Source organism: Mustela lutreola, chromosome 16 (genome assembly GCF_030435805.1).
Source record: "Mustela lutreola isolate mMusLut2 chromosome 16, mMusLut2.pri, whole genome shotgun sequence".
NCBI classification, from domain to species: Eukaryota; Metazoa; Chordata; class Mammalia; order Carnivora; family Mustelidae; genus Mustela; species Mustela lutreola.
Window position 1 is genome coordinate 17983946 of NC_081305.1, and position 16977 is coordinate 18000922.

General features: G+C 60.4%; 2 protein-coding genes across 19 annotated transcripts; one reads left to right on the forward strand and one right to left on the reverse strand.

Moving 5' to 3' along the window:
* Window positions 1-86: 86 nt before the first annotated feature.
* ACD (ACD shelterin complex subunit and telomerase recruitment factor) lies at window positions 87-2940 on the forward strand. Of its 10 annotated transcripts, none has more exons than XM_059153089.1 (12): window positions 87-301; window positions 402-541; window positions 682-775; window positions 857-933; window positions 1083-1127; window positions 1239-1273; window positions 1418-1569; window positions 1648-1744; window positions 1826-1984; window positions 2087-2451; window positions 2577-2668; window positions 2749-2940. In XM_059153089.1, exons 1-12 carry the CDS (start codon window positions 203-205, stop codon window positions 2825-2827), a joined length of 1434 nt encoding a protein of 477 aa, XP_059009072.1. In that variant the 5' UTR covers window positions 87-202; the 3' UTR covers window positions 2828-2940. The 10 variants fall into 10 exon arrangements, with proteins under 10 accessions (XP_059009072.1, XP_059009073.1, XP_059009066.1 ...); XM_059153090.1 differs by having other exon boundaries at window positions 92-301; window positions 1826-1906; window positions 2078-2451; XM_059153083.1 differs by having other exon boundaries at window positions 113-301; window positions 1826-1906.
* On the reverse strand, window positions 2895-16765 carry CARMIL2 (capping protein regulator and myosin 1 linker 2). Of its 9 annotated transcripts, XM_059153071.1 has the most exons (40): window positions 16288-16765; window positions 14708-14861; window positions 14379-14473; window positions 14234-14284; window positions 13946-14008; window positions 13721-13845; window positions 13500-13591; window positions 13242-13312; window positions 13057-13130; window positions 12849-12924; window positions 12681-12769; window positions 12471-12565; window positions 12307-12393; window positions 12119-12231; window positions 11939-12016; window positions 11729-11805; window positions 11529-11633; window positions 11262-11331; window positions 11039-11120; window positions 10839-10935; window positions 10686-10743; window positions 10374-10546; window positions 10031-10193; window positions 9849-9950; window positions 8676-8804; window positions 8472-8585; window positions 8169-8329; window positions 7995-8082; window positions 7631-7786; window positions 7444-7510; window positions 6747-6976; window positions 5810-5910; window positions 5361-5727; window positions 5158-5280; window positions 4373-4409; window positions 4138-4209; window positions 3816-4037; window positions 3616-3696; window positions 3153-3284; window positions 2895-3061 (listed from the first exon to the last, which is right to left on the reverse strand). In XM_059153071.1, exons 2-40 carry the CDS (start codon window positions 14745-14747, stop codon window positions 2949-2951), a joined length of 4269 nt encoding a protein of 1422 aa, XP_059009054.1. In that variant the 5' UTR covers window positions 14748-14861; window positions 16288-16765; the 3' UTR covers window positions 2895-2948. The 9 variants fall into 9 exon arrangements, with proteins under 9 accessions (XP_059009054.1, XP_059009058.1, XP_059009050.1 ...); XM_059153075.1 differs by lacking the exon at window positions 16288-16765 and having other exon boundaries at window positions 3153-3230; window positions 14708-15225; XM_059153067.1 differs by lacking the exon at window positions 16288-16765 and having other exon boundaries at window positions 3616-3666.
* Window positions 16766-16977: the final 212 nt, after the last annotated feature.

Sequence of the window (16977 nt, forward strand, 5' to 3'; positions counted from 1 at the left end):
CCAAGTAGGTGGGTTTCCACTCTACCCAAGAGTTTGCGCGGAACAACACGGAATCGTGCGCACGCGCGGGCACGCTTATGGGCGGGGCCACGACCTTAGGTCCCGCCCAGCCACTGTGCGCTTCCTTTTCCGACGAGAGGCGGGGCCCCGGCGTCCGCGGGAAACGCGGGATGGTATTTTTCTGCTAGGGGCTGCTGCGGGAATGGCAGTCTTGGGGAGTTTGGTCCTACGGCCTTGGATTCGAGACCTGATCCTGGGGTCAGATGCATTCTCAAGTCCGCAGGCGGGGCAGCTGCTCGAGGTGAACCCTCCCCACTTTAAAGGGCTCGGAGAAGGGCAAAGCCCGAGGGCGGTGGGCAGGGCCCGAGGGTGGTGGATTTGACGCCAGTCGACGCCGTCAGGTGTTACAGGAGGAGGCCGAGGCTCCGGGCCCGTCCCACGCCCCTGACCCCTCTGACGTCGCAGCGGCGCTCCTTGTGTCTGACGGGACCCACAGTGTCCGGTGCCTAGTGACGCGGGAGGCCCTGAACGCCTCGGACTGGTGAGAGACGCGGCCCGGGGCCTGGGGAAATCCCGAGTCTAGTGAGAGAACGCTAGGCCTCAGCCGGAGGTGCGCGGGGCCGCAGGCGGGCAGGGCTGTGTTTGAGGGGGCTGAGGCGGTGATGGTCGTGCTTGTGGCAGGGAGGAGAAAGAGTTCGGCTTCCGAGGGGCAGAAGGCCGGCTGCTGCTGCTGCAGGACTGTGGGGTCCGCGTCCAAGTCGCCGAAGGTGGCGCGGTGAGTGGTGAGGCTGGCTTGGGTGGGTTAATGAGCATGACTCCGTGACAGCTCCTAACACCTGCCACTGAATTCCTTTAGCCCGCAGAGTTCTACCTCCAGGTGGATCGCTTCAGCCTGCTGCCTGCAGAGCAGCGCCGGGAACGGGTGATTGGTTGGTAAGTGATGCCAAACCGCCCCCCCCCCCCCCCGCCGCCTCAGCTGTTCTCCCTAATCAGGCCTGACTGCCTTTGGCACAGGTCTTTTGAGGAGGAGGGCTTAGGCCCCTAGTAACAACATTGCCTACTACTCTCCTCCCGCCCCCCAGCAACCAGGACCCGGATGTGCAGAAAAAGCTCTTTGACTGTCTGGAGTGAGTATGGAATTGGACTCTTCGGCCAAGTGTGGCTGTGTCAGGCGATGGTAGATCTGTGTAGACAGGCCTCAGGATTGTTCCTCAGCCTTGTTTTCTCTGTTTCTTTAGGGAGCACCTTTCAGAGTCCATCTCCCCCAGTGCAGGTACTTACAGTGTTTGGTCAATGATTCTAACGCCCATAGAATGACATCCTCCGTCACTATCTTTTGCTTCCTTAGTAAGCTCTTCTCTCTACCCACCCTTCCCTTCTTTAAGTTTTGGCCCATCCTCTCGTCCCCTGCATTTAGGACTTTCACTGTCCCAACTTCTGGATGAAGTGCAAGAGGACCAGGAGCATCGGGGGGCGCTAGTGCATCTGGCTGAGAGCTGTCTGATGCTGACAGGCCCTTGCACAGCACCCCCCCTCACCCGCTGGACCTCCTCCTGCCATAGGGCCACGGTCAGTCTGGGGCTTCCCTTGGGGAATGTCTGGATGAGGAGTTGAGCAAGGGCTGTGCTAAGAGTTTATGCCCCCCAGGGAGAAGCTGTGTACACTGTCCTCAGCTCATGGCTGCACATCTCTGAGAATGACCAGCGAGTTCTGAGCTCTCTGCGCCCAGGTCAGAGAGCACCAGGTGTGGAGGACTGGAGAGGGAAGAGGAGGGTACCTGGGGGCCCAGTACCCACACTGCTAATAAGCTCCCCCTGACCTTCAGGCCCTGAGCTGCCTCCACCAGATCCAGGTTTGCAGGACCTATCGCTGACCCTCATTTCTCCTTCCTCGCCTACTTCCTCAGGTAAGGGGGTGCTCGGGCCACAGCCATTCACTGCTATCACCCAGGTTCCCAGGCTGCTGCAAAAGTTTGCACACCCAGGTAGGGGATGAACACAGTCCCTATAGGCCTCCCTAAACTCATGGGCTACTGAGCTGAGAGGGCTGTGCCCACAGTCAGTCCCCTCCTTCCCAGGAACTCCAGCTTTATCCAGCCACGTGTCCTCGGAGGAAAGCGGCGCCAGCATCAGCCTTCTGCCTTCCCTGTCCTTGGCTGCTTCAGACCCAGGGCAAAAGGGCAGTGTCCAGGCTGTACCAGCCATCTGTTCAGCCCCTGGCCCCTTGCCCCCTGGCTCCCCACATCCTAGCCATGTTCCCAGTTCCCCACTCCTGAGCTGCACCCCAACACTGACACCCCTTGGCTATGTACCCAGTCCACATCAGGCCATTGTGACTAGGGCCCAGAAACCTAGCCTGGAATTCAAGGAGCAAGGGTTGACCCCCAAGAACTGGCAGCACTCTCCAAGGACAAAAAGCACCCCGGGAGCCCTGGAGTCCAGCCTTGTTTGGGTGAGCATACATGGAGAGTAGAATGGGGTAGGCCTTGAGTGGAGCTGGGAGTAGGGGTGGAGGAGTAGCCTTAGATGGGGTTAGGGGTCCTTATTGGCCCTCTCCGGATACCACGCCATCTTCAGGACCCTCCAAAGCGGCATCGTGATGGTTCTGCCTTCCAATATGGGTACGAGCCACCCTGCACCTCCCTCTGTGCCCAGGTCCAAGCCGCCAGGTGAGTGCTTAGGGCTGCCCCTACCCTTTCACTCACCAGTCCCTGTCCCCATTGACCTACAGCCATGGTTCTCTTCCCAGGCTCCCTCCCCAGCTCGTGGCCTGGGCCCTGCACTTTCTGATGGAACCGCCGCCAGATTCTCAGCTAACCCAGGTGTGAGGGATCATGGGGGAGGATATATGCACACAGATCCAGGCCTGGGATCGACAAACAGTGCTCCACGCTCTGCTCCTTTGAGTTTTTTAATAAAATAATCTCATGCGGCAGGAAAAGGAGAGGGTCAGGGGTTGGGGCCGCCGCCTCTTTGGTCTGTGGCTGGGGAGGGTGGGTTTGGCTCAGGGCTGGAGGGCTCTGTAGACTGTGGGGGCAGAGGTTGGGCTCCAAGGCCAGATCCTGCAAGGGAAGGAAAAAGGGAGGGGAGGGGGGTCAAGACTGGACCAAGCTGTCCTGCCCCCACTCCCAGCTGGCCCCAGCCTTCTCTTACCTAGGCTTGGAGATGAAGGTGCCTCAAGCTTTGGTCTCCGCTTGAGGACAGGGGAGCGCTGCAGCCGCAGGGGCCGTTCTGAGAGACATAAAGACTTGGCAGGGGGGAGCTGTATTGCTAGGGTCTTGCTGCCTGTTCCCATGCAGTCTCCATCACCTCCAGTGTGTGTGTTCCAGAGCTCACACTGTTGGCTTCAGTGCCTCCCTCCTCCCCTGCCACACCCCACCCCCCCCCACACACACCCCGACCCCCGGGGCAAAAGCTGCTCTTCTGTAGATGGAGACAGGGCTAGGACGCAGGGTTTGTCAGACCCTTGCTCCAGGCCTTCTGGCTCCTTGATTTCTCAAACCCTTACATCACTGGTATCCCCCTCCAGATAAAGACCAGAGCCACCAAGGGAGCCCTGGAGTCTACCCTCCCCCATCTCCTGCACTCAAGCACACAGGGACATGTCCCCCCTCACCAACAGGGGCCTGGAGCTGGTCCTCATGCACAGACACTGCTCGTCGCCCTGCTGAGAGAGGCCTCGGCCTCAGCTGGCCATCTAGGGGAGGCCACGATATCAGGGTATGATCTGGACAGCTACCCCCACCCCAGCCCTTGCCTCCCCTTTGTCAAGGTCCCCAGTCCCATATTGGAGTGGGGCCTAGGGTGCCCACTTACCTTCATTCCTGGGGCCCAAGCAAGGGTCCTCCGGGAGACCCAGGCTGTCTGGGGAGGGGCTGGCTCTTCGCGGGCTGGGGCTGGGACAAGGAGAGGGGGGCCCAGGACCGTCCTGTTGGCCCCAACCACGGCCCCTGAGCTCTGCATTCAGCTGCTGCCCCAGTGTCTTCCAGCTAGTAGACTCAAGCCCTTGACCTCCTGGACTAGGTCTGCACGAGGGGTCTGCAGGGAGAATGGTATAAGCCTGACCATAGTCTAACACCACCACCACCCCCCACCTACCCTTTCATGTTCCCCAACACAGACGGTGGCCCTTACTCACCAGCAGACACAGAGTGGGTGCGGGACTTGATCGAGATGGGAGGGGCCTCGGCGGAGCTGTCCATAATATCACCTGCAAGGTGGGGCTGGGGGTTCAGGCACCAGCCCTTGGGAATGAGGGGAAAGAAAACCTGGCCTCTTTGCCTTTTCCCCCAGGAGAGCCAATGCCTTGAGACTATCTCTAAGGACAACTCCCTCACCAAAGCTGTACTGCCCACGCAAAGGGTCCCACTTACCATCCGAGCCGGCCTTCTTGATCTCTCCGTCCTTGCTCTGTAGGAAACAGGGAAGTCAGACTCAGTCCAGTCCTGCCCTCATTCTAGCAACTGCCAGTACATGTCCAGCAGGAGATGCCGGGATGGGTGAAGAGGAAGCTGATGTAACCCACGGGTGGTGAGGAGAGGCTGGAAGTAGCTCCCGACCGAGGACTATGTTACGAGGCACCGAGCTGCACCGGGTGCAGCACAGTGAGATGAAGGAAACCACTGGGGCTGAGGCCTTAGGGCAGGACTAGGAGGCAGGGCAGTGGCCCGAGAGGATGTTCCTGGGAGGATTTGCTATTTTATTTATTTATTTTTTAGATTTTATTTATCTGTTTGACAGATCACAAGTACAGAGACAGGCAGAGAGGAGGGAGGAAGCAGGCTCCCTGCCCAGCAGAGACCCCAATGCGGGGCTTGATCCCAGGACCCTGGGATCATGACCTGAGCCAAAGGCAGAGGCTTTAACCCACTGAGCTACCCAGGCACCTGGATTTGCTATTTTAAATGCAGGTGACAAGGTCTGGGTTCTGTTCAATCTACAGAGGAAGGACCATCCCAGCTCCAAGGAAGAGGTAGCAGTGGCCAGGGCAGAAGCCGTGAAGGAAGAAAGGCTGAAGCTGAGAACTATTTTGAGGAGGAGGGGGTGGACCTGATAGAGCTGTCATGAGTCTCCTTCTGGTCACATATGTCACCCACAGACTGCCACAAGACACATGTCACCTGCCCCCTCACTTTGCACTGTGTCCTTCCCAACTTACTTGCTTCCTCTTGCCTTCGGCACTCCCGCTGCCTCTGCTCACGCCAATCCTCTGGAGCATCACTTGTACCCGCTGTTCAAAGGATGGGGCCAGCTCTGTCTCCCCCCGCTCCAGGGGCCGTCGCTGAGGACAGAAGCCCAAATGGGGAAAGAGCCCACCACCTCAGTCCTAGCAGAGCCCTCACCCCTTGTCACCAGGCCTACCTTGTCAGGTCTAGTACCCAGGGTTTCCTCCTCCTCCTCCTCAGCAGGTAGGAGTATCATGGAATAGGCTTTGCTTTCCCGAGTGTAGCGAGGCCGGCTCCTACGGGCAGGGTCAGGGCTGCTGGTGCCCCCCTCAGCCCCACCAGACTCCTCACCACGGCCGGGACGGGCTGGTGGCCGCAACAGGTCTCCGAGTGTCGCCTTCCGAGCACGTGGAGCTGCCCCAGGGCTGGTCTCTAGATCAGGCCGTGGCCCCCGTGTTGAACGAGGCTTCTTGAAGGCAAAGAGGGTACCCAGCTTCTTTCGCAGTGTACGAGGAACAGGGGTGGCACCCCCCTCGTTGGCCGGGTCTTCTTCGGGGACCCAGCTGTGGGAACAGCCAGCAGTGAGTAGGAAGGCCCATGGGACATCCCACCCTCTCCCACCCCCTAGAGCTGCCCCTCACTCACAGGCGATCCTGCTGGATCAGCCTTTTGGAGAAGAATTCCTCCACGCCCTCGTCCACGCGGGCACTGAGCCCATTCCCTTCCTGCGGCAGAGCTGGGGGCACCTGGGGGACACCATAGGGTCAGGGCAGAGCACAACCATGAATTCTTTCCACCCGTTGTCCAACAGCCTGGCCTGGGCAACTCCCGGACTGGGCAGCTGGAGTCACCCTAAAGGGCTACTGACAGACATTCTTGCTGTTGACCTGGTGGGCAGAAATGCTGGTTTCACGTATCTCCTCACCAGTGGTTGCCCCTGGACACACACCCAGCCCACACCTTGTCCCATGGAGTATCCTACACACCCTGAACCAACAGGCGAGAACCCACTGGCCCCCTGGGTCACACATTCCCACTTGCCACCCCCTCTGCTCCAAACAGTTCCCCGCAGTACCCTCCACCCCCACCCCACCCGGCCTGCTGGCAGCTCGGCAGCGCCTGCTGCTGCGTCAGACCCTCTGGGGGGCCTCAAGCTGACTCTCTGCCTTCTGTCCCGTGCCCACTGTCCCCACCCGCACCCAGCACACACACATCTCCCCAGGTAAGTACCCACTGGACCTGCGGTTGATGCAGGACTGTCCCCACAGCCGGGGGCCCCGCATCTGTCAGTAACCCTGGGAGGAGAAGATGGACACCCTCCCTCACAAATCCGTCCCTGCAGAGGGCCAACCCAAGATGCAGTCCTAAAACTGAGATGTACCCCCAGTGAAATCCACACACTCTTGACCCTGCATGACAACGGCCTGAGGAAACGCCAGAAATAAACCAAGGCACGGCACTACGACCAGGTGGTCTTGGGCCCCTAAAACCCACTTCCCTAGCTGCCATCACTCCTGAGAAGCGGAAAAGCCACTGTGACCCCCCAATTCCACGAGCTCTAGAGTGGGGGAAGGGCGCTCACCTGGGGGCCCCCCGGTGGTGGCCGGTGGTGGTGCTGGCGCCGTGGCCGCGGCCGGGCCCGGGTCGGATGGCGCAGGGGCTGTCCAGCGGGTGGCAGGTCCATGCGAGGCAGTAGGCCGGCCTGGGGTCCGGGAGTGGCGGGGCTTGGAGAGCCACGCGCAGAAGGCCCCGCCTGCGGCTCCGCATCTTCCCCCGGAGCCGCCAGCTCGGGCTCTGGTTCCTCAGCAGCACCTAAGGGGAAAGCACCAGAGGAGCACCGAGCAGCGAACCCTGGGAGGTGGTGGTGGCAGCGGAGCTAGGGCAGCCGGGGACCCGCCCAGGGCGCGGGGAGGGGCCCGGCTATGCCGCCCGCCCCCTGCCCCTCCCCCCCCCACCGCTGTCCGTGGTGCTGAGCGCGGCCCTGAGCAGCGCGGCTCTGCGCGGCCGCCAAGCATGCGCATCCTGGGGGTAGAGAAAGGGGCGGGGGAGGCGAATGGAGACAGTGTCCGGCTCCTGGTCTGCTCCGGTCCTGTTTCATGCTGACCGTAGCAGACCCCAACCTGCAAATTGCACGGAGGGCCTGGGCTGGCTTAATCAAGGGTGAGGGAGTTCCTAGCACAAGACTGAATGAATGTGTCCACGTGTCCAGGTTCCCAGATCTAATGGAGAACGTTCAGCCGGGCCTGGTTAACTCCCTTTCCCCACAGACCCTGACTTACTGTGAGTGGAGAGAACCAGGGGAAGACCTTGGCTGCATTCAGGCCATTTCTGTGGTGGACTGTCATCCTAGTGGGGAGAGCAGAAACTCAGGTTGGGACACAGGAGGGATGTCTCCCAGCCTTCCACACTTCATAACAAGATGGGAGGATCTAAGAGTTCTAGGGCCAGGGTTCCAGGACCACATACCTTCTGTTTGTCTTCATCCTCCTCCTTTTCCTTCACCTCCTCAGGGAAGAAAAGACCTTCTAGTTCTCCAGGCCCAAGGGGGCTGGGCTCACCTCCATCCAGTGCTGGTATGGCAAGAGGCATTGCCACTGTCGCCTGCTGAGCCAGACTCTCCACCTGCAATACCAGGCAGCCCAAAGATGGGCAGTTGGGCCTCAGCCATAGTCCCATCGGTCCTAAAGAAATTCTGAAATACCCCTGGGCTCTATGACCCCAAAAGACATTACAGAAGCCCTGCAAGGCAGTGGCCAGGTCACTCTGTGTATGTGTGTGTGTGCGCGCGTGCATGCACATGTGTGCAAGCACGTGCACAATTCTCCCTCACCAGCCGATCCCGGGCTGCATTCAGCCCCTCCAGTGCCTGAGCCACAATGCTCTCTGCCAAGGTCCCCGTGACTGACAGCCGCATATCCCTAAGAGCAAGACATAGCAAGGATTAATGGACTATCTCTGCCCAGTCCTATTCAATCCAGTCCAAACTCAGGCCCATCCAGTCTACCTGAGTCTAGTGAAGGCATCTTGTAGCAGGTGTTCTGGGAGCAGCTCTGGGAGGCCCCTTGAACCCACCAGAACTCCCTCTAGCTGCTCCCTCCACTTGGGTCCCTGCAGCATCTGTGGGCAGAGGCTCCTTGTTGTGTCCAGTGTGGCCTGAGTGAAGTCCTGGGCAAAGACCAGAGCATGGAGAGTGTGGTCTGAGGCTCCAAACCCCACAGAACATTGACACAAGGGATATCACAGCCAAACCTATGAGATAGGGGTTAAGCTTGTATAACCTGGGGCTGGGGCAAGGGTAATATCTTACCTGAATATCCTTGCGGCAGACCTCACCCACTTGTCCTAGGAGGCCTTCTAGCTTCTGCCGCAGCTGCCACTGATGACTTGGGGAGCTTCCAGCCTCATACAGAATTGGGAGAATCTGGAAGCCAAGCAAGAGAAGGAGTTGCAAGGTGACACTCGATTAAGAGGGAAAGGGTCCTTGCAGCAGCGGTGGGGAAGGGGTGCTCACACTGAGAGAGAAGTTGGCATTTTGGATGGCATCCTCCGCCTGGTGCACAGCAGCTTCGCCCTGAGGCCCAGCCCCACAGCCCAGTAGTTCCACATGTTCCTGCACTGACTGACACAGCTCATTCACTTCCTGGGGGATGGGGGGAGGTGTGCATCAAGAATCAGTGCCATCCTAGCTCCCTCCAGCCTCCCAGACTCTGACTGCTTCCTGCCCAGGGTCTCCATCAGGGTGGGTGAGGTCCTGAAGCCAGTACTATCAGGCCAGCCATTCAGGAACGCTATCTGTTCAAGGAGGGCATGAAGTGTCCCCTTTGGATCATTTTAGGGACTTTATATACACTTCCTAAGTGTCCAGAATAGGAAAATAAGGAGCTGTTAGTCTTTTCTATGTTTTAGAAGCTCAGTCTGCTCACTAGCCATGTAGAGGACAGACTGAGGGGGGCAGAAATGGGAGTGAGGAGTCATGGACTAAGGACCAGGGAAGCAACAGATATTTGGGGTGGGAGCGAGGAGCAGTGTGTTTGACAGTTAGCCGAGATAGGACCAAGTCAGTCTGTGGGGTTCTAGTGTGGCCAGGAGAGACCTGGCCCAAACTTCTGGCCACAACACTTGGTGTGTATGAGCACCAGTAGGAATGGGTTCTAGGGTAGAGAGAAGAGTTTGTGGGAGGTGATGAGGTCACTTGAAGGTGTACAGAATGTGGAGCCCCCACAGGATGTCTGGGTCAAGATGCCTCAGCTTTAAAGCCTGAGAAAGAAGTGGGATTTGGGAATGGATAGGTGGGAACATTTCACAAAGGCAGGGTAGTAGAGGGAGATTATGGCCAGAAAAAGCGTTGCTGGGTTCAGCTCCAGCAGAGGTCAGTGCAGAGGAGAGTCCTATGAAAGGGAAGTCACAGTTGGGCGACAAGCATCTGGGGGTTGGGGGAAGTTGAGGGAGGATTTTTAAATACCTCCCATCTTGAACAGGACAGTCTATTTAAATGCTTTAAAAAGGTATCCAGGGGTGTTATTTGGGGGAGCTACCAAAAAGAGGGACTTGTCCTGGAGATCAAATGCAGGCACTCTAGCCCCAAGAAAGTCAGAGGCTCAAACTCATGGCGATTCCAGGCACCACAGTTCTTCCCATCCCCTATCTTCTGTACCTACTCAAGGTTGAGGGAGGGGACACTAACCTGCTCTGAGGGGTCTGAGACCAGCCCCGGTGGCTGCGGACGGGAGGTGCGGTCGGAAGAGGCATGATCCGCACGGTTATTCCTCAAAAGACAGGCTTGGATCTGCGCATAAGGGATATAGAGAAGTGGTAGGAGGCGGGGCCACGGCACAGAGAAGGGCGGGGAGGAGTGAGGAACCCAACCTGATGCACTGCACGTGCGGTCAGCTCCGGGCGGCTGCGATGTGCCTGGGCCATGTCGTTCAGCGGCAGAGGCATGGCCTTTAAGCTGCGGTTCTGCTCCAGGGCCTCTGCCACGTCCATCAGGCCCAGAGCAGACGTGTGGTTTCGGTCCCAGACAACTGACCTGGGCCAGGCGGGACTTCAATCAAGGGCGGAGCTCCACAAGGCTCCACCCAACCCCGCTGGCTTGTCCATTCACCTCGCGCCCGGGTCCCCAGCATTTGCCCCTCCACATTCGGCTGCCCCTTAGTCCAGTAAGCAAGCACCCCCGGCCACGCCCTCCTCCCCCTCTGACCCCGCCCACCGGAGCCTTGTGTTGACCCGAAGTGCCTTGGCCAGCATTTTGGCGCCAGTGTCCCCCATGGCGTTGCCGCTGATATCCAGCGCCATCAGGTTAGGATTGGTACCCAAGGCCCGAAGCAGGACGCTGGAAGCCATCTTCAGCCGTGACTCCGCCACGGACAGAGACTGCAAGGGCTGGGGGAGGGGAGTGGAAAGCGCGATTTGGGTTTGGAATGGACGGTCAGCAAGCAGAGCAAGTTCCAGGGTCTGACACAGCAGGAATCACAGGGGCCTGTCTATTGCCGAAGGCTCCCTCATGGTCCCAAGAACTCACACAGTCGTCATCCTGCACGAGCTGGACAATCCGGTGCAGGACGTCGTCCAGGGTCTCCCTGTGGGGCAGGGGCCAAGGTTTTGAAGGACCTGGGTAGGTGGCGGGTGGTGGGGTGCTGTCTGAGGTCCGGGAGGGAGTGGGATAGGGGCTCACTTGCACCGGACGTTGAAGTTCCTTCCAAGTGCCACATGTCTCAGGGACCGACTCCTTCCGATGGCCAGCACCAGAGTCACCATGTCTGAGCCGAAACCTAGGGGTGGCTCCGGTCACGCATCAGGAGAGGCTGAAAGGGTGGGCATGGAGTGGGAGCTGGGTGGGCAGTGGGGGGAGGGTGGGTTTCGGGGCGGCCTCACCATTATCCGCCAGATCCAGGGAGCTCACTGCGCCAGCATCACACACTAAGTCTTGTATCACCTGAGCGCCCGCGGAGCGCAGCTGAGGGTGGAAGGTGAGGCACGTTCAGACCAATGGGCTGCAGGTGCCGAGACTTAGGCGCCCGATGGCCTGCGCTTGCGCCTCGAAGTCCCGTTCGGCGCGTGGACCCATTGCCAGCTCACGTCTCGGGCCGGCGCTCACCTCGCAAGCGCTGAGGTCCAGGTGCAGGTCGCTCGTGTGAGTGTTGAGCGCGAGGCCTTCCAGAAGGGCCCTGGGAGGGGATGTCACAGGGAGTGGCGGGAGCTGGGAAAGGGGGCCCCACGGCGCGAACGAATACCAAGACCGAAGGACCAAGACGCCGGCAGGTCGTGGGGGCGTCAGGAGCAGGGTGAAGCTCTGGGGGCCCCGGCCTGAGTGGTGGCCGCACACGTACTCGTGGGGGGCGTGGCCATGAGCAGCGACACTGACCTGAGCGCGTCGGGCGGCAGCTTGCAGCCGGCCAGGCCCAGGTGCCGAAGCATCCCCGCGCGGCTGAGAAACAGTTGCAGCGCGGCGGGCGCAGCGCGGGACTTCCTGGGGTGGGCGAGCGGGAGGAGTGGGCTTCCGGGCGCAGGAGGGCGGCTCCCGGCAGTCTCCCCCCACCCAACGCCCGGACCCGCCCCCCTTACGTGCGGGAGAAGACGTTCCTCGAGGCGTCCAGGTGGCTGAGGCTGGTGCAGCAGCCGCGGGCCAGTGCTGCGAAGAGCTGCGGGAGTAGGGTGTAGGCTACACCGACGGAGGACCGAGACCCGGCCCCCCTCAAAACCCCGGTCTACCCTCAGGCCTCGGGCCCGGCCACCGGCCCTACAGATGATCCCCCCCACGGACAACCCTCTCACAGTGTCCAGGGCGGTGTCGGTGCCCGCAAGATTCAGGAACGTCAGAACATTAGGACGGCTCAGGAAACTATACAGGCCCTGATGGGAGGATGGCGGTGGGAGGAAGTCAGGGCTCACATCACCAAGAGCACCCTGACATCCCACTGCCCGCAATCATTGCCTCTAAAGACAACCGCTTACCCCATTGTCCTCCGAGGCCCCCAGCGCCCCAGGGTTCCCGGAAAGGTCCAGGTGGGTTAGGGCAGTGTCAAAGGCCACATTGGAAGCCAGTGCCCGGCCCAGAGACCTCATTCCTGGTGGCGGAGGAGGGAGTGGCTCACCAATCAGGGAGATCCACCCCCACCCCGCCCCCTGCCTACCTCACCTACCTCGAGGAGTTAACCCGGTCTGGGCTAGGCAGAGTCTCCTAAGGGCTCCAGGTCGATGCTCTAGGTGTCTGCTGAGAGCAATCATCCCTAGGGAATGGGGGTGGCTGTGTGGCTGTCACCTCCTCCAGCACCCGCTCCCTGGGGTTCCCTAGGTTCAGCCGTACCTCGGTCATCCAGCAGGTTCCCCGTGAGGCTAAGCTCTCGGAGGGCAGAGCTTGAGTGCCCTGCCAGTGCCTGGGCCAGTCGCCGGACAAAGTCTCTGGGGACCAGACCCTAGGCGTGAAACTCTGACCCTGGATTCCCATCTCCTCCACAAGCCTCCCCATCCCAAGCTCCCAGACTCCTGACCCCAAGCCCTACCCTGTCCCCCTTACCCCCTCAGGCCACAGTTCTCTAGCACTAGCTCCTCCAGGTGGGACGACTGACTCATCATGTGCAGAATCTGCTCTGAGACCTCAAGGCTCTGAGAACCAGAGTGGGGGCTCAGTGAGCTGCACCCTGGGCCCCCCACCCTGGGCCCCTCCCCTCCCCTATATTCTCACCAGCTTCATGTCCACACAGGAGAGGCACTGGAACCACAGGTTGTAGGACAGGGCGGCCACACTCAAGGCCAGGTCCCTGGGTAGGAGAAGGGGCAGGGGCAGAATTCAGGGCCCTCCAGCCGGATCCTCGGCCCAACATCCCCCTCCGTGGAGAGGCCACAGCTCGGGAATGTGGGTCCTCCCTTCCCGCCCCTGGCAGGCCACAAACCGACTGCCCAGATGGCTGAAGTCACACAGGCTGAAGTTGCGGCAGCCCTGGCGATGGTAGATGGTGTCCACATCCTGGATGGGAAGAAGATGTCTTCCACTGGCTTGGGGTTAAAAGGGAAGGGACCCTATGCACAGGGGGGATCAGATGCCTCCAGAGCCCCCCAAGGAGGGCCCTACTCTCACCCACTGAATCTCTTCTCGGAAAGGGAAGCCATTGTAGTCACACAGAGCCTCGTATGTCTCCAAGAAGCCACCTGGGGGAGGTGCCAGGGGTATAATGGGGTGAGGAGGAGAGAGACAGAAGGAGGAAGATCAGAGCCAAGCCGGGTGGTGGCTGTATTTGGGGTGACCAATCAGTTTCAGAGACCCCCAATTCAGGGGTCTGGGCCTGCAGGATGGGGGTAGGCTGGAAGCCCTGGGTGGCCTTCTCTTGGCCCTTACCACAAGGGCTGCTGGCCGCCGTGTCCTCAGAGGGGCTCCTTCTCTCCAACCGAGCCAGCATGGAGGGGGATGTGGGCCTCCGGAAGAGCTTCCTGGGGTGCGGGGAGAAGGGGACAAGCGACCTGTAACCCCTGGGATGGGAGGCAACTCACTTGTGTCATCCCCAGCACACCCCTGCTGCCCTCCTTTTCTGCTGGTTCCTTGTAGTCGCTGGGCCTCACCCAAGGCTGGAGCGAGGGAAGACCTTCTTGATGGCGGCGGCGACGTGCTGGGCTAGCTGTTCCAGAGCGGCCACACCCGGAAGCTCCAGGACCAGCTCAGGCAGGGACTCTAGCTCAAAAGTCACCTGGTGGGGAGGAGGGCAGCTGGGTTGCCCTCTCTGTGTGGGTGCCGGGGGGGCGAAAACCAGGCTGCAGGCCACGGGAGTGGGGCACTAGCTATTTCACCTGAGGGGGTGTCTCCTGCAGTGCCATGGCCTGGACCTCCAGGTAGCTGAATGTGCAGTCCACCTGTGGAGAGCTGGAATCAGATGGAACCAAGGCCCTAGCCCCACGCTCCTGGGATCCCAGTCCTCTGCGCAGCTGGAAGATCTGAGCCAGCCCCGCCCGCTAAGGAGCCCAGTGCTGTGGGAAGGGCAGAGCCCATAGGACAACAGACAGCTTGGCCGGCGCAACCCTCACCAAGGAAGCTGCTGGAGGGCAAGGTGAAGGTGGCAGTCAGCCCCTGGCACTCACCCTCAGGGGGAGGCAGGTGTGGAGCAGGTAGGCTCTCCAGCGTAGCAATGCCTGTAGGGAGGGAGTGTCTGACGCCCAGGACAGGCCAAGGGGCTCTTTTAGCCTGGGCCCCAGTGGTCCTCCCACGCTCAGCCCCCTGCCATACCAGGACATGACCTTGCTCAGCACCGTCCCGCTCTGGTAGCCAGGTTTTCAGCAGCAGCTCGGCCTCCTTGGGCCACAGGAACCTGGTGATCTCGCCTGTGGAATGGCAGTCCGCTGGGTGATTGGGTCCTCCCGCGGAGGCCAACGCATGCCCATGGTGTGTACCAGGCCTGTGGCCTGGGCTCATCTATGGGCCAGCAAGGAAGGAGTGGAGTGGATGTGGGGGCGCAAAGCTCTGCAGAGATGCAGACAACACTGCCTGCAGCTGTCCCCGGACGCTGGGTGTGCTCTGGCTTTGGAGCCAAGTAGGCGGGAAGGGCCAGCACTTACCTCTCAGCTCGCACGATATGCCGTCGGGGGTCTGGGCCATGGGGCCAGGCTGGGCCGCTGGGTGGCCCAAGGAGCTCCGACGAGAAACAGTTGCGGGCGGGCGCGCACACAGGAAGCCTGGGGCCCTGGCCCGCACGGCAGCCACCTGCTCCTCCTGCAGCGGAAGGTACGCGCTGTTTCCTGCCAGGCCGCCCCCAGCCCGGCTCCTCCCCGCCCCAGCCTCCGCGGGCGAGGAGACGTAGGAGGGGGGCAGAGTCCCAGCTGTCCGCCCCCCTTGTCGCGCAGGAGCTACTCTGGCAGGGCAGACACGGGGTAGGAGTTGGACGCCTGCAGCATGCGCCTCTTGCGGTTCCTAGCCCCCTACTTTCACCCCGCGCCGCAATCCCTGCCGGGAGCACCAGGGGGCGCTGCCCGCTCGGGGATCCCTGCGCCCCACCCGCGTTCGTCCACTCCAAAACCCAGCTGGGGAAGTGGACTGGGGGCCAAGAGGGGCGTCTATTCAGCAACGAGCATCGGTTATCTCCCAGAATCGCTCCCAACACTGGGGTCACAACCTGAAGGACCTAATCTGATGTTCCTAGCCTGGAGCCTGTGAACCCCTTGGAAATCCACCAACTTTTTTTTTTTTTTTTTTTTTTGAGTAATCTCTACGGAGACTGGGAACTCACGCCCCAGAGATCAAGAGTCGCATGCTCTACCAGCTGAGCCAGCCAGGCCTCCCGGAAACGGCAGAAAAAATGCCAGATGGGCTCAGGCGCCCTTCTCTGCAGCGCACGGTCCTCAGCTTTTATCAGGTTCAGGCTGGTTGCAGGCTGGAAGGTGGAAGTACCCTCAGGAGGCAGCCTTGGGTTAAATGCCTAAACCCCAAGGGTTTCAGGGAGGGGTGAGCAAAGGCCAGGTACATGGGGGTTAGCTCCCCTCCCAGACCTCTGCTGGCTGGGAGGGATTAGGAGGTCATGCGGTGGGGTCCTGCTAACCAGAAGCATGCTGCCCTAGGAAAGACCAGGGACCTAGAATATGGAGGGTTCACAGGAGAAGAAATATTTCTTTTTCTTCCACTACAATCCAATGAAACTCCACTTACTAGGAACAGTGCACTGCCCTGCCCACAGCTCAGCCGGGCAGAGGTAGAATAGATGAGATGGTGAGCAGGGTCCCTTGGCTTCCTTCCCATCCAGCCGCCCCTCTCCACCTCAAGGCTTGGAGAGAAGGGGGAACATCCTCCGTCAGGTGATCAGTCAGCTGGGGACTGGCTAGGGTGGGTGGGAGGCCTCAGCTAGAGAAGGTATTTTTGCAAACAGAGGCACCAGTCCTCCTCTGATGTCTCCCAGCTTGGAAGAAGAGTTCGGGTTAAGATTTAGGACTCCTAAGAGCACAGAGCACCCACAAGCTGCTTTTAGGATGAGAGCTCAGTAGGTCTCTTGCACTGTCAGCAGGCCAGGCGGTCGGTCAGTGGAGAAGGCTGGTTCTAAGGGCTGACTGCCCGAATGGAGGCCTGACTCCCCATCTTGCCAGGTGTTCCGCACTCAAGAAATTACTTCTTTGGGCTTCCAGTTCATAAGCTGGAGCTATTCACTTACCTCTAAGTGTTGCTGTAAGCATATGAAATGCTGTTTAAGGGCTCACAGCAGCGCCTGGCACTCTGGGAGGACTCACACCCGCCACGTCTGCCACGGCAACCCCAGGGCCCCACAGCCCACCACGACGAGAAAATCCACCTGGCCAGGGGTTTCCTGTTGAGAATGATTCCGAGGAGAAATACAAGAGGCAAGCACCGCCAGAGGAGACCGTCTCCAGGCGAGCAAGACACTGGTGGCACCTGCCCTGATAAGAGCCGTGGGGGTGGGCACGGGCTGCTGAGAGCACACCCCGGTCGGCAGGGAAACCGGGGCAGGGCTCCCGGGCTCCCCACGGAACTGCTGCTGCCCAGGGCGGCAGTGACCAGACTACCGCATGTCTGTCAGAGTCCAAGGGAACACATGGGACCCAGCTCCTACCATGCTGGGTGACTCAGTGCGAGGGGGAGAGGCCTTCAGCTCGTCTGTGTTCTAGATGGCATGACACTCCGTGGGCGCTCAGGAAATGCTCAAAGCGCCTCCGGAGGGCTAAGCCCCGCCTGCGGCAGCTGCGTGGGAGGAGGGGCCGAGCAGGCGCCGGACTGCGCCTCCCGGGGCCACAAGGCTCCCTCAGATGTTTTCAAAGACTGATCCAGACCACAGGCTAGAGAAGGGCTGCGCGGCAGCGGGCGGGGGTCCGTTTTCCTGGGAGAA